Source organism: Zymoseptoria tritici, chromosome 1 (genome assembly GCF_000219625.1).
Source record: "Zymoseptoria tritici IPO323 chromosome 1, whole genome shotgun sequence".
NCBI lineage: Eukaryota > Fungi > Ascomycota > Dothideomycetes > Mycosphaerellales > Mycosphaerellaceae > Zymoseptoria > Zymoseptoria tritici.
The window spans coordinates 2,239,789-2,258,966 of NC_018218.1; the positions used below are offsets into that span (position 1 = coordinate 2,239,789).

The window sequence follows — 19,178 nt, forward strand, 5'->3', positions numbered from 1 at the left end:
TGTATCCTCGCTGCTGCAGCCAGTTCATCGACATTCACCAGTACCCCCGTCTGATCCTGGATGACTTGCAGGCAGGGAGAATGGAGGCTGTGGGCTGGCACGAGGAACAAAGCATACTGTACGCTTGGTGGGCGGAGCCTTGCCCTGCTTGTATAAGGATGTTGAGATCTGCGCTGGGAGGAGGACAAGGAAGAATGCTTATGCCATGAGCAGCGTGGGAGCCGAACATCACGGACGGAAATACATTTTGACACTAGACCTGCTTGGAAGGAATGATAAAACGACCCGCTATTAAAACCAGCGCTTCACGTCCAACCAACTTTTCTCCTCCGTGAAATCTTCGTCCTCGCCGCTTGTAACCGAGCGCGTCACGAGATCAACCTTGTCCTCATCCTTTCCTTCCGTTGAAGCTTGTTGTTCCAGGGTACTGTGGTCGTATCCAGTAGGCTCGTCCTGAGTCTCGTAGTCGAAGTCATCATCATCATCGACCTCCGTCTCTTGATCACCACTCTCCGCGACGTATTGCTCCTTGAAGGGATCGTCCGCCGTACGCTTGGCATGGTGGATACGCTGATAACGAGCGGCATGATGAGGCTTCAGGCGCTGGAGCTTCTTACGAAGCCGAGCCGGTAGTGCAGCATCGCGGGCCGCTAGGTCGGCCGAGTCGTCATCTTCGTCTTCAGAACGCTTTGCTTGAACATGATGAGGCATCATTCGCCCGAGCTTCTTTAAGATGTTCTTTGGAACGGCACCGGCGAGAACGCCATTGTCCAGAGCGGCGGCATCACGAACTCTGAGATCACTGTCGAGAGTGCCATCGCTCTCCTCCGCATCCTCTCCCTCATCCTCCTCGTCTCCCTCGTCCTCAATGGGCACAACTTGGCGTGCAATAAGCCCGTGGTCATACCCTTCGAGGCTGTAATCGATTAGATCTGTATCTGGGTTTGCGCCGCGGTTACGGGCGACTAGCTTGTGGTTGTAACCTTCCAGACTGTAGTCCACGTCGGCGGGAAGCTCGGAATCATCATCGTCTTCCTCAGTAACGTCTCGCTGAACAAGCTCAGCTTCTTCGTCTGCTTCTTCGTCCTCGTCTTCAACTTCGTCGTTCTCTTCTACAACGATCCCGTCGGTCTCTTCAGGATTGTCATCAGCATTTTCTGCGACGCTGCGGGCGACGAGCTCATGATCGTAACCGTCCAGGCTCACATCAACACTCTGCCCAAATTCCTTTTGAATGTCGGCTGCTTCATTCGCCAGTTCGGCGCGGGCAGCAAGGTGATGCTCAGTTTCCTGCGCAGTGACTGCACTGTTCGAGATTGCGAGAACGGCTACCGCCAATCCGGCATAGGTGAGAGCGCGGCTGTGCATTTTGGTCAAGGTGTTGACGAAGTGTGTAACGGGTTACTGTCAATGATAAATATAGGGTCGTAATGTCGATCGCGATGCTTTGTATTCTTGAGATGAGGCAGGGAGAAATGAGGTAGTTTAATGAGAGTGCAGTGAACAAAGGCCCGTTTTCAGCCATTGTTTCTTTGACCTCATCAGATGTCATCAGATTGATTGGCATTTGACAATGTCACAGTACAAAGAGCCTGGGTGTGTGTCATCTGACGCTGTAATGAACGGCGTCATGAGTAGGACAAAAGCACCTCGGGGTATGCTCAGTATGGCCACATAACGACTACCGGAGAGCTGGTCCCGGCGTGCTGGTAAGAGAGGAGTCAGAATTGCGAACGCATCGGTCATTCGGGGAGAACGTTCCCTTCGACATGCTTCCAGGTGAAGTCCAGCTGCGTCTGTCTCCGTCTCTATTCCATACGCGACTTTGAGCGTAATGCATCGAGAGGAGGATGCGCCAGGTTACACCAGAATCGTAAGGCAGCCTTCTCGGTCTGTTCATATGCTGTGAGATTTCATTAATGTTGGGAACCGTGGCTCGAGGAATCTTGGAATGTCCTTGTTGCACGAGGTCGAGTTGGTCGTGGATGAAAAGACGTACGTGCGCGTTTGGCGATGGAATAAGGTTAGACTACTAGCGGTATTATTATTGACGCTGCACCCTTGCTGACAGGAGTATCTGATTCCCACACTCTTCCGATGAACCTCGTCTCTGGCACGGTCGCTCGAGCGATATTCATACATCTTCAATCGCAACCCTTGCGCCGGGCGCATCCATCGATCTGTCGTTAACAAGGGAGATCTTCGGCAAGAGGGGGGCTGCTCTGGATCAGGTTGTCTGAGACACGCGGAAGCAACCACCTGCACCGTGTCACTCCAGCGCGCGGAGCACTTGAAACCCTCGTACACTCGCTTCCTACAGGCACCGGCTTGAGTCTACACACATTACACGCGCCTTGAGCGCTGAACGACAACAACATCCGCCATGGCAACCCCCACCGCCAATACGATCAAGGTGGTCGCGCGTTTCCGACCGCAGAACAAGATTGAACTCGCAGCCGGCAGCGAGCAGATTGTCGAGTTCAGCAGCGATGACACATGCTCGCTCTCGTCCAAAGAGGCCAGTGGCGCTTTTACCTTCGACCGCGTATTTCCCACGAACACCCCTCAGCAGGATGTCTTCGACTATTCGATCCGCAGCACAGTCGACGATGTGCTGGCAGGCTATAACGGAACGGTGTTCGCATACGGGCAGACGGGCTCAGGAAAGACATATACCATGATGGGCGCCGATATAGGAAACGACGAGCAAAAAGGTATCATTCCTCGAATCGTCGAGCAGATCTTTACAAGCATCATGCGCAGTGATGGCAGCATCGAGTTCACGGTCAAGGTGAGCTACATGGAGATCTACATGGAAAAGATCAGGGATTTGCTGGTGCCACAAAACGACAACCTGCCGATTCACGAAGACAAGCAGAGGGGTGTTTATGTGAAAGGACTGGGCGAGTTCTACGTAGGGTCCGTAGAAGAGGTCTACCATGTGCTGGAGCGTGGTGGTCAAGCAAGAGCCGTGGCTGCGACAAATATGAACCAGGAGTCCTCGCGATCACATTCGATCTTCGTGATCGAGGTCACTCAGAAGAATGTCGAGTCCGGATCAGCACGTTCCGGTCGATTGTTCTTGGTCGATCTGGCAGGTTCGGAAAAGGTCGGGAAAACTGGCGCCAGCGGGCAGACTCTGGAAGAGGCAAAGAAGATCAACAAGTCGTTATCGGCACTGGGCATGGTCATCAATGCGCTATCGGACGGGAAGAGCACGCACGTTCCTTACCGCGACAGTAAACTCACACGCATCCTTCAAGAATCGCTCGGTGGTAATTCGAGGACCACGCTCATCATCAACTGCTCGCCTTCGGCCTACAACGATGCAGAGACGGTGTCGACATTGCGGTTCGGAGAGCGCGCCAAGACGATAAAACAGAAGGCGAAGATCAACGAGGAGCTTTCGCCGGCTCAGCTCAAAGCACTGCTACGGAAAGAACTCACGAAAACTACTACTTACGAATCATACATATCATCGCTTGAAGACGAGAACAAGAAGTGGCGAAAAGGGGAGAGTGTGCCAAAGGAGCACTGGACCCCAGCCTTGACCGAACTTTCGCGAGCACCTGCTCCGGCACCTCCACGGTCTGCCACTCCGACTAGCCGTTTGCGAGAAACGACAGGAACGCCAAGACCTGACAGTCGCCTGGACATCGAACGAGCCGGCACTCCGAGTCTTCCACTGGAGAGGGATGAAAAGGAAGAGTTCTTGAGACGTGAAAATGAGTTGCAGGACCAGCTCGCGGATAGGGAGAGCACGTTGGCCGCTGTCGAGCAAGCTCTTCAATCGGCGAGAAACGAAGTGAAGGAGCTTCGCGAAGCGCAATCCGGCACTGCACGTAGCAATGAGAAGCTGCAGGGCGAGACCGAAGTTCTCCGGATGCAAGTAGAGAAGATCGAATTCGAGAGCAAGGAGGCCGCCATCACTTTGGATTCGCTCAAAGAGGCCAACTCTGAACTCACTCAAGAGCTGGACGATGTGAAGCACCAATTGCTGGATGCCAAAATGTCCGCCACAGATTCTTCAGCTCTGCTGGGCGAGAAGGAGCGCCTGAAGAAGGAGCGCATGGCTCAAATGATGGCTGGCTTCGATCTTGGAGATGGTTCCAGCCGCGAGGAGGCTGTCCGGGAGGTGCTGGAGAAGGTCCAGAGCTTACTGGGAGTTGCCGAGGGCGGCGGCGCAGTCGCGGCAGATGAGCTTGCGCTGCTGAAGGAGAAGCTTGTTGATCTACAAAGCCAGGTTCGCCAGGCAGATCTCGGTGTCAGCGGTCATGCTGACGGTGCGCACACCGCTATTCTGGAGCAGAAGCTGGTCCAAGCGCGGCGCGATTACCAGGATCTCCTAGAGAAGAACCTGTCTCCAGATGATGTGGACCAGGTCAAGCGCAGTCTGTACGACTCCCTGTCCGCTCAGCAGAATGGGAATGGTGCATCACCCGAGGTGCAGGAGGCCCTTGCACGAACACAGGAGGAGAATACACGCATACGCAGCGAGCTGGATGCACTGCGATCGCAAGCATTGAGTGGCAGCAACGGCGCCTCACTGAACAAGCAGCTTGCCGACTTTGACACAATCAAGAAGTCTCTCATGCGCGATCTCCAAAACCGGTGTGAACGTGTCGTTGAGCTGGAAATCAGCTTGGACAGCACTCGCGAACAATACAACTCTATTCTGCGCAGCAGTAACTCCAAGCAGCAACAAAAGAAGCTCGCCTTCCTCGAGCGCAACCTCGAGCAGCTTACAATGGTCCAACGACAGCTGGTGGAACAGAACGCACAGTTGAAGAAAGAAGTTGCCATCGCCGAGCGCAAGCTCGTTGCGCGTGGAGAGCGCATTCGTGGCCTCGAGGGCTTAGTGCAAGAAAGCCAGGAGAAGCTCATGCTTGCCAATCACAAGTATGTGACATCAGTGCCTCCAATCTCGACTCATGACAGCCCACTAACAGACACCGACAGATTCGAGAGCCAGCTCATGGCCGTCAAGGAACGCCTAGAAGCCGCCAAATCCGGATCCACTCGCGGTCTCGGACCCAACTCGCCTGCGCCGTCTAATTTTGCCAACAACCCCTTCGGCCGAATAGCCAAACCACTTCGTGGAGGCGGCGGGGACGGTCCTTCCGTTCCGACCTTTGCAGGTCTACAGGCTAGCCAGGCGTCGCAGGAGAATATCGGCAGTGGGAACAAGCGAACCAGCTGGTTCAGCAGAGGATAGTGAACACGCTTGACGGGGCAGACCATTGTTCGCATGCATGGATATGTTGATAGGTAGAGCGCTTATCTTGGACATCTTATGGGCTGGCGCAGGGAATAGAAGGAAAGATGGACGGACTTGGTCACGCAGGGCTTGGCCCTCGCTGCGGCATGGAGGACGCGATGTTAAACGATACCCATTGAAACTTAGTTCGCTCGCTACGGCAACGCTTTATCATGAGTGAGAATAAAAGGCTTGATCGGACCTGGTTACGATGGAGCCTCCCTTGTACAGAGTCGAAACGCTCTACATATGGAGTCCGGATAAGTCACTCGGGCAAGAGGGTATCTTACAAGACGTTCCGCCGCTCATGATGAGCCACTGTACTCGATTGTATATTGTATCGTTGAGGGAAAAGAAGTATTCATCATGCTATATTGAATCATATTTAATAAGCACGAGACCAACGCCAACCCGGTGGAACATTTACCAAGTCCGCACCAAACGCTCAAGCCGCAGCAACGCTTTCCAGAATGTGACAAGATGGGTTCAGCTCATCAAGCCGTCTTGACTCCGTACTCTGAGTAGAAGTGACATTGAGCGACATGCGACTTCTGACCAGTCCTGGGATCGAAGATGTGACAACCGTGCTTCGCGGCATTGGGAGGCTGTTTCAGTGACATAGTCAGCAAGGCTTCGTTCCGTCCAATCCTGAGGGAACAAACTTACCGTGTACAAGTGCAGACTGACAGCGAACTCCTCGTTGCTAGGATTTCTAATTCGATGCAAGCCAATGCTATCAGACATGTAGGTGACCTGATCTGTCGCATACATCGTCTCCTTGGTGACTTCCAGCTCGGCGGGTCCTATGCCTTGACTACCGCGGCGGCTCGAGCAGGTATGTGCAGTGCTCGGGTACGCCGAGTCTGCCGCTGTTGCACAAGCCGTCGGGTTGGCTGGATCCTCACATGGCCATGCGTAGACGGTTTCCGTCAAGCGACCCTTCAGGATCTTCATGACGCAGTGCGCATTGGCATGGTCGTGAATGGGACTCCCTTTACCGGGTGTCCAGACGAGGAGGAGCTGTGAAAAAGTGAGGGTCAGTATTAAAGAAGGCAAAGCAGGTACGATACATCGCTTTACGTATAGTGTCGATATCACGTGTTATCGTGCGTAAAGTGCGGTTGCAAGAGGGAAGGCGCGGATGGCGTGCTCGATGTCCGACATGTACAATAGGCGTTCGGGCCCACAAGATGGCACCTCACTTCTTTCACTCACCAAGTTGGCTTTGCCGTTGATGTTCGACACCAAGTTTCGTGTGTATCCTCGGGAGGCGTCTGGGAATGCATACCGGTCCCAGTCGTGCTCCTGGCTTTGGTAGGAGGACATGAGACGCTTGAGTTCTTCGACGTCGACTCCTTCGCTGTCGATTCCGTTGCTGGGACCCAGGACTGTGGATACATCTGCTTGGTGTCAGAGAGCTGGCGTGGGATGATTCGCTACGAGAACCGACCTTGGACCAGACGATGAAAGTCGTCCAACATTTCCGGCTCCACCGAGCCTCTTGCACTGTCGTGGATCGACGCGGGTTTCTCTACAGCATGAGACATATCTTGTGAAGGATCCATGCTGAAGGTGGACGGGTATTGAACGATGTTGTGACGGTCAAGAATATTGAGAGATCGCAACTGTTGTTGGCGGTCTAGAGAGCTGTGAGCTAGAAAAGGTCCTGGAGGTGTGAGCAATTTTTGACTGGGTGGGAGGTTCGGCGAGATAGGGACGGCTTAAGGGCTCCCGGTCGGCGACGGTTTCGCTTTCTTTGCGACCATCACGCCGCGACAATTGGCAAAGAATCGAGCACCTGGTTCAGTCCATCGTCACATCTGAACACGCGGACGAATCGTGCCACTCGTTGTCAGCGATCGCTTCATCGGAAATGATCTGAATCTGCCCTCGCTGTTGGCCATCATTGTCGCTTTCCACTCGGTGATACCCCAGGCAGTTGAGCAAGCCGATGACCCGGCGCCTGTCTTCACATGACAACTGGCATCGAAGCTTCGGGAGTAACACAATCAGCACGAGCAGGCATCGTAAAAGGTTGATCAGTATCACGCCCTGCAGTTCCAGGTCTCGGAAGCGACGACCCGGGCTCCTGATTCTGAGGGGCAAAGAGCGTGGGGTGGTTCAAGCAGCTGTATCGATCGTGCTTCGTTTTGCGTGAAACTTCGTATAGACAGAAAGTATGCTCAGGCTCGCAATCAGATGCAAGTCTGCAGGACTTGTATTGAATATGCTGTACTTCTTCAATCTTGTGAATTTTCGCAGTCATTTCTCGTTCGAGGAGGCCGAACCTTCCCAACATGACTAAGCTGGAACGTCATTCGCTCGAGCTCCCGTCTTCGGACACCACCAAATTCAACCGCAGAGCGACTCGCGAAACCACGAAGTACTACCTGAATCTTCTGCTCTAGTCCCATCAAACGACCATACGACCATATTCCAACCATACCACCGTCCCATCCAACCCTGCAGCGCAGCGAACACAGTAGCCCAGCATGGCGACCACGGTAGACAAGATCAAGGACATTGAGGCCGAGATGGCCAAGACGCAGAAGAACAAGGTACACACAAACAGACGGAGCCTTCTGGGTGAAGGAATACGGATCACAACGGAGTTGAACTGATTCACGGATATAGGCGACATCGTTCCATTTGGGTCAACTCAAAGCGAAGCTTGCTAAGCTGAAGAGAGAACTGCTCACGCCGACATCGAGCGGTGGTGGCGGTGGTGTAGGATTCGATGTTGCGCGTACTGGTGTGGCATCGGTGGGTTTCATTGGGTTTCCCTCTGTGGGCAAGTCGACATTGATGTCAAGATTAACCGGACAACACTCGGAAGCTGCTGCGTACGAATTCACGACTCTCACGACGGTGCCTGGACAAGTGGTCTACAATGGCGCAAAGATTCAGATGCTGGATCTGCCTGGTATTATCCAAGGAGCGAAGGACGGAAAAGGTCGAGGTCGGCAGGTCATTGCAGTGGCAAAGACGTGCCATTTGATCTTTATCGTTCTGGATGTGAACAAGCCGCTCACGGACAAGCGCATCATCGAGACCGAGCTGGAAGGGTTTGGAATCCGGGTCAACAAGCAGCCACCGAACATCAAAATCACGAAGAAAGACAAGGGTGGCATATCAATCACTTCGACTGTCGCACTCACACATATCGACAACGATGAAGTCAAGGCAGTAATGAACGAGTATCGCATGGCAAACTGCGATATCGCGATCCGGTGCGATGCTACTATCGACGACCTCATCGATGTGATCGAAGCCAAGGCGAGAGCCTACATTCCCGTCATTTACGCACTGAACAAGATCGACGCGATCAGTATCGAGGAGCTGGATCTTCTGTACCGAATTCCGAACGCCTGCCCGATCTCCTCAGAACACGGATGGAATGTCGACGAGCTGATGGAGCAAATGTGGGAAAAGCTGAACTTGCGCCGAGTGTACACGAAACCAAAGGGCAAGCTGCCGGATTACACCGCTCCCGTGGTGTTGAGAAGTACCGCCTGCACAGTAGAGGACTTCTGCAACGCCATTCACAAGACGATTGTTGACCAGTTCCGCATTGCTATCGTCTACGGCAAGAGTGTGAAGCATCAGCCTCAACGAGTCGGACTCTCGCACGAGCTTGGCGACGAAGACATCATCACTATTATCAAGAAGTGAGCAGAGGTCGTGCTAGTGAGCTTGCTAAAAGTCTAGACTGCAATTTTCTGATCCGTGCCGATCACACGTCTGAGACAAGGGAAACACTATGAAGTGTTGTCGGCTCAAGGAGGCGCGACTGGAGCATCGACATCATGCACGGGAGAAACAGGTCGAGGCCAATTTCTGCGACACGTCATTGTACGTATCGACCCAATTGCAATGCCACGATGTGAGCAAAGCGATCGACTCGGCATGGTTTCGGCATGCGGCCACGATGGAAGAAATTCAGAGACCTTGGTTGGTAGCCAAGATGTGCGTCGCTCGTCTGGTCGAGGTGACAACAATGAGGGAGCGAACGGTCGCGACGTATAATAACATCCGCTATACCGAGTCAAGAGCCTGGCCACGACGATACAGTGGATGTCGACGTGAGACATTGCGAAAATGATGTCTTTGCAGCATTTTCCAATCAGCAAACGCCAATCAATTTCAAATCTTGTCAATCTGACGACGCGTTCTCCCTCGAACCAATATCCTCACATAACGACCGCAACATGGTTGTCCATGTACTTCGAGATGTCGCCCAGGAATACCGCTGCGAGGATGCTGCAAATTCCAAAGCCCGTGCTGCAGTAGTATACGTACTTGTATGCAGCTGCGTACGCCATCTGGCCCTGGAGCACGACCTCTTCCCACCCTCCGGACTGCGCAGCGACGCAAGGTATGTCTGCGATCAAGTCGATGAGCGAGTTGCCGGTGAGTGCGATGGCCTCTGCGACGCTCTCCTCATCGCAGCCGAGTACACCGACCATGTAGCCGCCAACATCACGGACGGCGTAGGGGACGAATTTGCTGACGAATACGTTGTAGTACACGCAGTAGCCGATACTACCGCCGAGAACTCGTATAGCAAGAGTCAGAGCGGACACCGTTGCGATGAGATCATCTGGACAGATGATGGTTGCTGTTGAAATGCCATTAATTCGGGATCGCCGTGTTCTGAAGGAGATCAATCTTACTGATGATCGAGGCAGGCACGACGATGCCACCAATGCCAAGTCCAGCTAGCACCAGCAGACCCCATAGGACGTGGAGGTTGTCTCTCTCTGCCACTGCGAGAGATCCGCATCCTGCCGTCATGAGAATCGACGATACCTGCAGACAGAGGGCGCGACAATCAGCAGAGATCCAAGGACCTACGAGGAAGAAAACAAGCTGAGATTTGCTCACAATCATGAGCTCCTTATTGTGGCCGCGGAATACGCTCAGAAGAGTCTGCCAAACAAGTCAGTACCATATTGAAGACCCTGATGTTGTGCCGGCGTTGCATACGAGCACAATCACAGCTCCGACCATGACGCCCAGACCGACAGGCAGACCACGAATACCATTGCCAACAGGATCGTGGCCATAGACTGGAGGTTGATTCGTGTCAGCAGTCAATACTGGCGGAAAGATGGCAAACTTGCAACGGACCGTTGAATGCTTGAGTAGGCCAGAACATGAGAATCGACTAGGTGAGATCAAGGTTAGCGGTGATATAAGATGTGCTGCTGACGTATTCGTACAAAGAAGTTGGCTCCGCTGATCGCCGTGATGACCTATGGGATAGGAACGAATGGTCAGCCATGGCCAGACAACGAGGACCCTCGGAAGTACACGATTGAATGGGCCGATGCTCCAGCGACAGGCGAAGGCCTTTCCTGTCGGAAACTCACCAATGTCAGGCCCATCGTGCGAGGCTAGAGACACGTCAGCCAGGAGCTCAAGAACACTCCGGAATGTTAACAGGCTTACCTCCTGTCTCAAACGTCTTGGGAACATGCTGGAGGCGAAGTATGAGTGTCAGCGTACGTCTTGAGAAAGACGATTGAAAAACGGGTGCAGCTTCGTGTATGCGGTGCCAGGGTCTGCTCACGGATATGGTGCATAGCTCTGCCACACAACGAAACCAATCAACTGGATGATACCGAGGATGAGTGGGACCAGAACATGTGCCTCGTCCCAGTCGTACTGGTACCCGCCCCATTGCATCCCTAGCATCTACTCGGAATCAGCAACAATGCATGATTGCAATCAACCTTGGAGAACCCACGAAGCAGATCATGCCCGAGATGGAAAGAAAGCCGCCAATGTAGTCGATGCGGCGCAACACGTCCTTCCTGGACATTCCAGCACCTGATCTCGTCAGCACGCCTGGTCGAACAGAGCCAAGATGGATCCCGAATCAACGTACTAATCGCCCGGGGTGGCGGAAAGAAAAAGCAAGCGACCATGACTAGGCCAATAAAAGCCCACAGTCCGCAGAACAAGCCCAGCCATCTCCAGGAGTAATGATAGGCGATGAGTTGCGCGTAGAGCACCGAGGGAACGAAGGGCACGATGGAGAAGACGAGCACAGCGACATATTTGCCACGGCTGGCTACCGGTGCGAGCTCCGAAGTGACGGCGAGCGCAGTCAACTCATTTACTCCTATCAAGGAGTTTAGTTGCATCTCTGGCATCTAGGGAGAGGAACTATCGACTTACCAGCACCGACTCCTGCGAAAACCATACCACCTGGAGATGTTAGCACACGGATCTGGAGAGGCCTTCTACACTTACAGATGAATGTATTCATCGTCTGTGCAGTCGAACAGATGACCATTGCTAAGCAAAGCAAGGTTGCTCCGCCCAGGGCAACGTATCGGCGACCTATCAGGTCACTGATGCTTCCAGTAAAGGGGCAAACGGCCGCTGCAAAGTACGGATCAGCTGCCATCACCACAACACAGCCCGGGAGTCGTTACCAAGGGACAGCAAATTGGCAAGCACCATCCATACCCATCTGTCCGTGCCACCGATGTCGCCGTAAATATATGGTGGTACTCCACCGAAGAGGTATACTGGAATCTGAGAACCCGTCCACACTATGAGGCATCAGCATGTTTCCATCGGCACGACAAGGAGTCGCATACGGAAGCCCATGGCGATCAAGCTCATCTTCCGATTGAAAGTCATCGGTTCCGAGCGAAGGGCTTCGACGTGGGAGTTGTCCGTTCCCACTTCCTTCTTCTGGAGATCAACGTTCTCCACATGACTGTCGTTGATCTTCTCGAGATTTGGGGCATGTTCCGAGTTATCTAAGACCGTCAGTCGGGTCCACAGTAGGCTATTGCGACCGTTTCGTACTGGAGCTGGAGCTCTCGTGAGCGTGTGGAGTTCCCATGGTAAATGGCAGATTCTGCTATACCTCGAGTGGCATCGATGTTCTGGATGAAGTTGAGAACTTCTCGATCGCTCGAGGGCGCCTGCACTGGAATGCGGAGATGATCCTAGTTATGCCCGCACGGCGGCAAGGACGGCTAAGAACGTGGCATCGTGTCGAACTCGAAGACTCGAGCGGTGCAGTACTGCATTTGCGGGTGGTTCACAGGCAGAGAACCCTGCCCACGCTTACACGCAGATACTGTGTGGTACAGCAGCTTAGTCGTTAAGCGACCCAATCGAGCATGCTATGTTCGACCGCGACTCTGGGCTGCCGAACCGACCTTGAGTCGTCGACCCAGGCAGTAGCTAGAAGTCCTACTGCGTCGGAGCTGCTGTGAGGTCGAGACTGGACGGTCGACATGCAGCCGGACGAAAAGTCCGATCAATGCTCCTGGGAAAGCGAACGTCTTGCCCGGTTTCTAAGACGTCCCGACTGAATGAGGAACTCGTCCGATGGAAGGGCCAAAGTCATGCGAAGTCGACCAACGCCAGATCACGGCCTCATTCGAGGCTGCATACCTCCGTGCTTCCGCTCAAACTGCACACTCCCAAGCTACCTAGATACACTTTGTCGAGTCAAATGTAAGCGATGACAAGGAATCACGCTTGGCTCAATTAGCTTGGTCGGTGCAGTTTGAGCGGAAGCGCGGAGGTATGCATATGGTGGGGACGCTGGACTGTCCCCCCGTATGAGCCGAGTGAGGTCAACCTTGGCTTCGGCGCCGCGGACCTACAAGCTTGTCTTCGATGCAAGACTCTTTCCCTCTTGGCCGACTTTCTAAGCTGTCGTTCTAGCGCTGGTGCGCGCTTGATGATCACCAACAAGATCTCAACGTCACGCAGTCGGTTATGCACGTTCCCGGCTTTCGGGATGATGATGCATGATCAGCGGCCTTTGCGGGCTCGGTCATGTGCTAGACCACAGCTTGCGGAGACGAACTACATTCCCTCTGCCTCGACCTTCGTCCATCTGCACTCCAAAATGCCATGGCGTCGGAAGGAACAAGTCCAATTGCCTTGTGCTTATCTTGTTGTGCTTCACGGACTACTGGCACAACAGCGAATGCTATTAGCATGCAATACTTCACCGGCACGAACGCCTCATGCTGTGAGTTCTCGAATCTCATTCCACAAAGTATATTTCCGACCCTTTGTTCTCGAGTATGGTCTTCTCAAAGTTTGCTTTCCAATTGGCTTTACTGCTTATGAGTAGCGTACGCTCGGCACCACTGGCTCACTGGAGCAGGTATCTACGCTATTTGACTACCTCACCGATGGAGGCAGCAAGCAGTCGACAACGCCCGTCATTGGCTCTAACCCGAAAAGACCGAAATCAACAAAGCCGCCGGGGCTGATGGTACCGCATTCCTGTTGATTCGCCAACCCATTCGCATAGCCTTGAACTCTTGGTCTGGCGCCGAAGATGTGATTGAAGCAGGCCTTGAGTTTGCCAAGATCGCATGCCAAACACGAACCAAATTCGTTCTTATCACACAAGGTTAGAGAAGATTCATATTGGCTACGAATAGTCCGGATGCGTATTTCGATCTACATCCCTGGCCTTGTGTGGCGGAGTCACTACGAAGTCGACTTGGCATTGACACCAGAGTTCAAGCTCGACGATGTCATCAGGCATATCTCGAAGCTATTCCACGTGTGTATGGATCAACAGGAACAGTGACTGGACACACTGTCAACGATCCTGACGCTATCGAGCTATCGCACGTTTTATGTGGCCCGTTGCCCATCCACCCGTACGCAAGGACTTCAATCAGAAAAATGCGACCTTTCGAGAAGTGCTTGTCGCTGTTCGAGAGATCGAGCGCAACGCAGACTGCCGAAAGTTCTCGCTCGAACAAACTCTACTGCTACCCTCCATCATGCTCGCGAGCACGTACGACAAGTGGAAGAAGCGCGAGGTAGATGGCGAATGACATCACGCAGGAGCATACGGACAGGAAATTGCTGCTTTGCAGGATACGCACTTCGACAAGCTTGCACCAAGCGGCCTCCCGTGGCTGCCTTCACTGCAAAGGGAGCTGGAAAGATTGAACATCCTCGAGGACTTCATGTCAGAACCGGGACCAGAAACCACGGGGGCATCGCTCGCAGCGAGAAGTGATGACGCATGCCACTACAGCACGGCAAACCGTCGGATATCGTTCAGTGGCAATGTGAATAGGCTGGATCGTCGTATCGACCTGATATCGTGAATATGACTTAGTGGTAGCCACTCGAGTATTTCTCATTGCTATCGAGAGCGATGTGCAGTAGTCCAAAAAGTCAGGCATGAAGACCGCTCGCAATGGTCGAGTGATAGACCGACTGAATATGGCAGTGGCTGTTTGTGTCGGCATTCACGGGAACGAGACACATTTTGGCACAGCTTGATCGTGGCCAAGGTTTGTGTGCCGACAGATGTCAACAAATCATGTTACGGATGCACCCAACGCCGGCTCGCCAACATATGAAAGGTCTCCACTCGTCGACGCACATTGCAGTACATTGCTGTGGCGTCGACACCTCGATGCCGAGTCAACGGAACTGGTGGGAGTCGAGCCTGCAAGACATGCATTCGGTCAGATCTATCGCAAAAGTACCGCTTGTAGCAGCGACTGTAGGACGAATCGGATGGAGCTGGCGCATTGCAGTGCATATGGGAAAGCCTGACAGTGCTAGGATTAGTGCACACGTCAGATGCCAACAGTTCGCCTATTTCGCGCGAGCCATAGCCGCCGAATCCTGTTCTCAAGTCAACGGATGCCGTTTACGAAATCTTCTCGACCGATACCTACAAGATAGACCTGGTAGAAGTCCATCTTCAGGTCATCGCCATCGCCAACAAAATGCGCACGAGCTGCCCAATCGACTGTCGTACCCTTGCCATCCTTCAACGTGTAGTCGACTGTGCCAAAGAGCATGATGTCGTCGGAACCAGATCCGAACGAATACAGTTGAGCGGGCTTGTGCGAGCGTTTGGCGACCTTCTCCCACATGGCATGGCGCATTTTTATGATGCCTGTGCTTATTTCAGTATTCCCATGGCTTTTGATCTGTCAATGAATCGTCTTGCTCACCATCGCGGCCGTTGACCTCGTTCAAGCCCATAATGAGCTTGCCATCCGAGGTGAATTGGTTCGCATAGTCCTCGTGGCCGTCAGGAGTGTCCGAGATCTTGTAGAAACGCTCAAAGAAAGCGTGGATGGCAGGCTTCACCTGTCCATCGTTGGGCACGGATGCAGAGTATTGGCTCATGATTTGTTGGAATCTCCAATACAAGAGGCCTCCCTGATCGATGAGTTGGATCGTATAGGTTGACAAAGCGCTCAAGTAAGACCGGAATTAAGATGAGAGACTCTCTCTCCAAGTACTCTCACGGCTGTGTTCGGATCGGATGTGGTTTAGGTGACGTCCGGAGCGGAGAGATGTGGAGTACTTCGCAAGCTTTCATCCGACAAAATGGCGCTAGCTTGCAGTCTGACTGTACTATCCAATGCTGTTGAGAATGTTCCCATTATGGAGATAAGTAACGTAGTCTGCCGAAGCGGACCCCATGTCAGAGTCTTCCAAGATACGACAAGCTAGTGTGGAAAGTTTCAACTTCTTCCGGACTCTGCAAAGTCACATGTTCAGGAACGACAAGTCGCACAAAGATTGACCTGCAAGACATGATTGCTGAATTTGATCGTATCGGCCATTGAACGTGCCATGATACCAGGCTTGCGACCGGGAAAATCAGAATTGCTGCTCGGACGAAGGAAGCAAAGGCCTTTGGCGCTGTACATAACTGCGACCTAGTAGGTCTACTGCAACTCATTCGAACCTCCAAGCGGCTGCTTCTGAGAAAACATAGGAGATCCAAGCGCTTTGGCGTCCCGTCGAAAACCAGAGATACCAGCTTGAGATGCATCGGCGGCTGAGATTCTAGGACGACAGCTCGACATGCCCCACCGTGTGTCCTCCTCTCACTTTCCTTTTTGCCAGATACCACGTAGAGACACATTTACTTGGAAACCTTGGCCTCCACCTTCTCAACTGCCTGCTCGATCTTCTTTCCTTGCTCCTTCGCCGCATCCTTGATCTCCTCCCCAACGGTAGTTCCCTTCTGACTTGCCTGGTAGCTCAAGACACGCCCGGTCTGAGTGGCTCCCACGCAGAAGAGGAGGAAGTTGACGCTGGCAAGGAACAAGTTTCGTGGCTTGATGACGAAGCACCATCGAGTCCAGATGAGGCCAGTACACATGAGTGCGGTGTTTTGTGAGAGGGAGAGCTGGTCGGCTGGGCGGGCGAAGTCGGCGGCACCTGCGAGGACAAGACCCCACTAGAAGTCACAAGGGTCAGTATGATTGTACTCTGTTCGCCGTGCGGTGCTCGAGAGCTTCCCAAGTGAAATGTACCTTCATGATGGGTGCCCAAAAGTGCACCGTCTTGGGACCGACAGGAGAGTTGAGAAATCTTGCGAGTCCCGACTCGGTGGCTTTGGCAGCTTCCGCAGCCTCCGTGACGGTCGACTGCATTCGGCGCTGGGCGAATCGAAGGTGTGCGTTGACATTCTGCTGGAATACGGGCTGGCGGAAGGTTGTTTGCGCCGCGCGCAGGCCGAATCGTGCGGACATTGTGAGAGGAGATGGTGAGGGATTCGCAGTGTCAGCGGAAGTGTGTCCTCGTGGAGCTTCGGCGGCGGGTCGAATACGGCGTGAAGTGGTTTTGTACGGTGTCGAACAATGTCGTTCGCTATCTTAACAGTGAGGTTGCTGAGAGCTTCAAAGGTGGAGTAAGCAACAAGCGCCAAGCTTTATGGACGACGTCGGGTCCAGACAGCTTGACAGCATTGAAGACTGAACACTCCGCTCGCTCCCGTCACATCGCACCTCTACCTCTGCGCCAGCGCGATGTCCTCCAAATACGCCTTCAGCAAGACTCTCAAGGAGCTGCGTTTCCTGCATTGCCAGACCAGCGAACACTCCAATGCCGTCCGGTACTAGCCATCGCGAACCTTTACATCACTTGCAGAGCTCCGACTGACCGCAAGCTCCTTTTTCAGATCATTCCTTACCCGCGCATACCCCACGATGAAGAAGAATAACCCACACACACCAATCATGGTCCGCGAAGCAATGGGCATTGAACCGAGAGTGTACGCACGATACGAGTTTGGCGTGGAGAAGGTGGCAGATCTGAAGGGTGAGTGTCATACTGTGGTAGCAGCGTGAAATATGAATGATGGAATGGATCTGACAATGCCACTGCGTAGGTCTGGACGATAAGGCGATAGAGGACAAAGTTTCAGGGCTTGTGAAAGGGCAATAGTAGAGACGCGGAAGCTGTGGAGCATTCTGGGCGTGTACGTATGTACGATACCGTGGGATGAGACGGGAAGCGCGCCCAATACGATACCCCGAAGATTGCTGTCTCAATACGTTCTGTACATGAGGATCAGCGAGCCTCTGGCCGGCGACAGAACACCTCCATCCTTCCGCTCAAAATGCAACACTCCAAGCCCAACCAAGCAGGCCCACCCACCTCGTGCGGTGCATGTCACACGACAGCGTAGAGGCACATTGCCGACAAGGCCGTGAGAGCAACGACCCTAATGCACATCTCCCCAAGTTTTACAGGTATCGCTGGGTTGGCTTGGATGGTGCAGTTTGAGCAGAAGCTCGGAGGTAGGGAAAGTTGAGAGAGGCTGAAAACTACGTCCAGAGCTAAGATACATTACACATTCGGACCATACAACAGCACACCGCCAGATGATACCATCGTGGTCAACCCTCGACATTCCGACCACTCACTTGCCGACCTCGCCGAATCGATACTGAGCCCAAGACATCGAGCCCTCAGGTAGCGTCCAGATCTGTTTCCCTCGTTCCTCACTAGCAGCTCCAGCAGCGACGTGGACTGGTAGCAGGTGCTCGAACGTTGGATGCGCCTTCTTTGCATCCTCTCTCTTCAACAGATCCGCCATCGCCTGCTGTCTGGAATCAGGAGGCGTTTCGGCGGCTTCCTTCAACGCATCGTCGAAGGTGGTGGCGTAGTCTGCAGCACCTTGCTTGCCCGCCCACTGGCCATATTCTCGAAGATTGTGCACGGCCATTCCACTTGTGATGATGAGGACGCCCTCGTCGCGCAACGAGGAGAGAGCCTTGCCAAGAGCGTAGTGCAGATCGGGGTTTTCTTCATCGAAAAGTGAAACCTGCACGATTGGTACATTCAAGGGGTTGGTTTCTGGATCGAAGGCCACTGAATAGGATGCCCACACGCCGTGATCGAGACCTCTTCGTACTCCCTCGGCCTTGATGCCTGCGTTCCGGAGCAAACCGATGATCTTCTCAGCCAGGGCTGGATCACCAGTATTCGGATATTTCCACTCGTAATAGTGGGCTGGAAAACTGTTGATTGTCAGACTCTCCTTGCATCTTCTGTTTGTGCACAACAAACCCGTAGAAGTCGTAGATCAGACCCATGCTTTCGGCCGTGTTGACTTCAATGGTGTCTTGAAAACCTTGCCAATGAGCAGACAGAGCGACGACTGCCTTCGGCTTGACCTTCGTCGTGATCTCCTTGCCCAGTCGTTTCAGGATATGGTGTGCTGGATGCATGACTTGCTCCTTGATATTGGGCCCTCCATGTCCGAGGAAGTAGACTGGTGTCCGGCCCGTGCTAGCATCGTTTGACATGCTGTCGTCCGGTGTAGTTGCAGTGAAACTAGAAGCGATGAACCGTATCTCTGCTGCCGCCTGCTTCGCGAATGATTGGACAGCTCGTCCTGCGGTGGTGACACGCAGCCAGGTGGGGATTGAAGACAGGAAGAGCCCGAACAAGAGCAGTTTGAACCACGAAGGCATTGCAGGAAAGAGCAGCAATATATGCTCGCTGTACAGTTTCAAAGCACACCAGTCGCCCACTCATCCGTACCCGTGGACCGCTAGAAGACCGTTAAATTGGGGTCTTGCTTTGTCAGGATTGAAGTTGATGTATCGCGGGGCAAAAGATATCGCGGCAATGGTTCCGCCTTGCA

General features: G+C 53.3%; 8 protein-coding genes across 8 annotated transcripts; 2 read left to right on the forward strand and 6 right to left on the reverse strand.

Moving 5' to 3' along the window:
- Positions 1-291: 291 nt before the first annotated feature.
- MYCGRDRAFT_89208 (uncharacterized protein) lies at positions 292-1,368 on the reverse strand (the record flags this gene model as incomplete). Its single annotated transcript, XM_003857427.1, has 1 exon — positions 292-1,368. One exon carries the CDS (start codon positions 1,366-1,368, stop codon positions 292-294), a length of 1,077 nt encoding a protein of 358 aa, XP_003857475.1.
- A 997-nt stretch (positions 1,369-2,365) lies between these two features.
- MYCGRDRAFT_65760 (uncharacterized protein) lies at positions 2,366-5,215 on the forward strand (the record flags this gene model as incomplete). Its single annotated transcript, XM_003856133.1, has 2 exons — positions 2,366-4,899; positions 4,960-5,215. The coding sequence occupies 2 exons, from the start codon at positions 2,384-2,386 to the stop codon at positions 5,213-5,215; spliced, it is 2,772 nt and encodes a 923-aa protein (XP_003856181.1).
- Positions 5,216-5,751: 536 nt separating this feature from the next.
- MYCGRDRAFT_65763 (uncharacterized protein) lies at positions 5,752-6,894 on the reverse strand (the record flags this gene model as incomplete). Its single annotated transcript, XM_003857426.1, has 5 exons — positions 5,752-5,862; positions 5,924-6,042; positions 6,136-6,277; positions 6,473-6,657; positions 6,708-6,894. 5 exons carry the CDS (start codon positions 6,820-6,822, stop codon positions 5,752-5,754), a joined length of 672 nt encoding a protein of 223 aa, XP_003857474.1.
- An 855-nt stretch (positions 6,895-7,749) lies between these two features.
- Positions 7,750-8,929, forward strand: MYCGRDRAFT_107086 (GTP-binding protein; the record flags this gene model as incomplete). The annotated part of the gene is made up of 2 exons (XM_003856134.1): positions 7,750-7,815; positions 7,892-8,929. 2 exons carry the CDS (start codon positions 7,750-7,752, stop codon positions 8,927-8,929), a joined length of 1,104 nt encoding a protein of 367 aa, XP_003856182.1.
- Positions 8,930-9,447: 518 nt separating this feature from the next.
- On the reverse strand, positions 9,448-11,911 carry MYCGRDRAFT_33884 (putative major facilitator superfamily transporter; the record flags this gene model as incomplete). The annotated part of the gene is made up of 14 exons (XM_003857425.1): positions 9,448-9,875; positions 9,931-10,066; positions 10,142-10,186; positions 10,244-10,326; positions 10,388-10,424; positions 10,480-10,512; positions 10,685-10,736; positions 10,830-10,954; positions 11,007-11,089; positions 11,148-11,408; positions 11,441-11,470; positions 11,516-11,647; positions 11,701-11,820; positions 11,869-11,911. 14 exons carry the CDS (start codon positions 11,909-11,911, stop codon positions 9,448-9,450), a joined length of 1,608 nt encoding a protein of 535 aa, XP_003857473.1.
- A 3,002-nt stretch (positions 11,912-14,913) lies between these two features.
- On the reverse strand, positions 14,914-15,415 carry MYCGRDRAFT_35100 (uncharacterized protein; the record flags this gene model as incomplete). Its single annotated transcript, XM_003857424.1, has 2 exons — positions 14,914-15,179; positions 15,238-15,415. 2 exons carry the CDS (start codon positions 15,413-15,415, stop codon positions 14,914-14,916), a joined length of 444 nt encoding a protein of 147 aa, XP_003857472.1.
- A 498-nt stretch (positions 15,416-15,913) lies between these two features.
- On the reverse strand, positions 15,914-16,873 carry MYCGRDRAFT_52717 (uncharacterized protein; the record flags this gene model as incomplete). The annotated part of the gene is made up of 2 exons (XM_003857423.1): positions 15,914-16,481; positions 16,558-16,873. 2 exons carry the CDS (start codon positions 16,774-16,776, stop codon positions 16,164-16,166), a joined length of 537 nt encoding a protein of 178 aa, XP_003857471.1.
- Positions 16,874-17,033: 160 nt separating this feature from the next.
- On the reverse strand, positions 17,034-19,005 carry MYCGRDRAFT_107088 (uncharacterized protein; the record flags this gene model as incomplete). Its single annotated transcript, XM_003857422.1, has 4 exons — positions 17,034-17,069; positions 17,217-17,337; positions 17,953-18,549; positions 18,599-19,005. 4 exons carry the CDS (start codon positions 19,003-19,005, stop codon positions 17,034-17,036), a joined length of 1,161 nt encoding a protein of 386 aa, XP_003857470.1.
- Between the last annotated feature and the right edge of the window lie 173 nt (positions 19,006-19,178).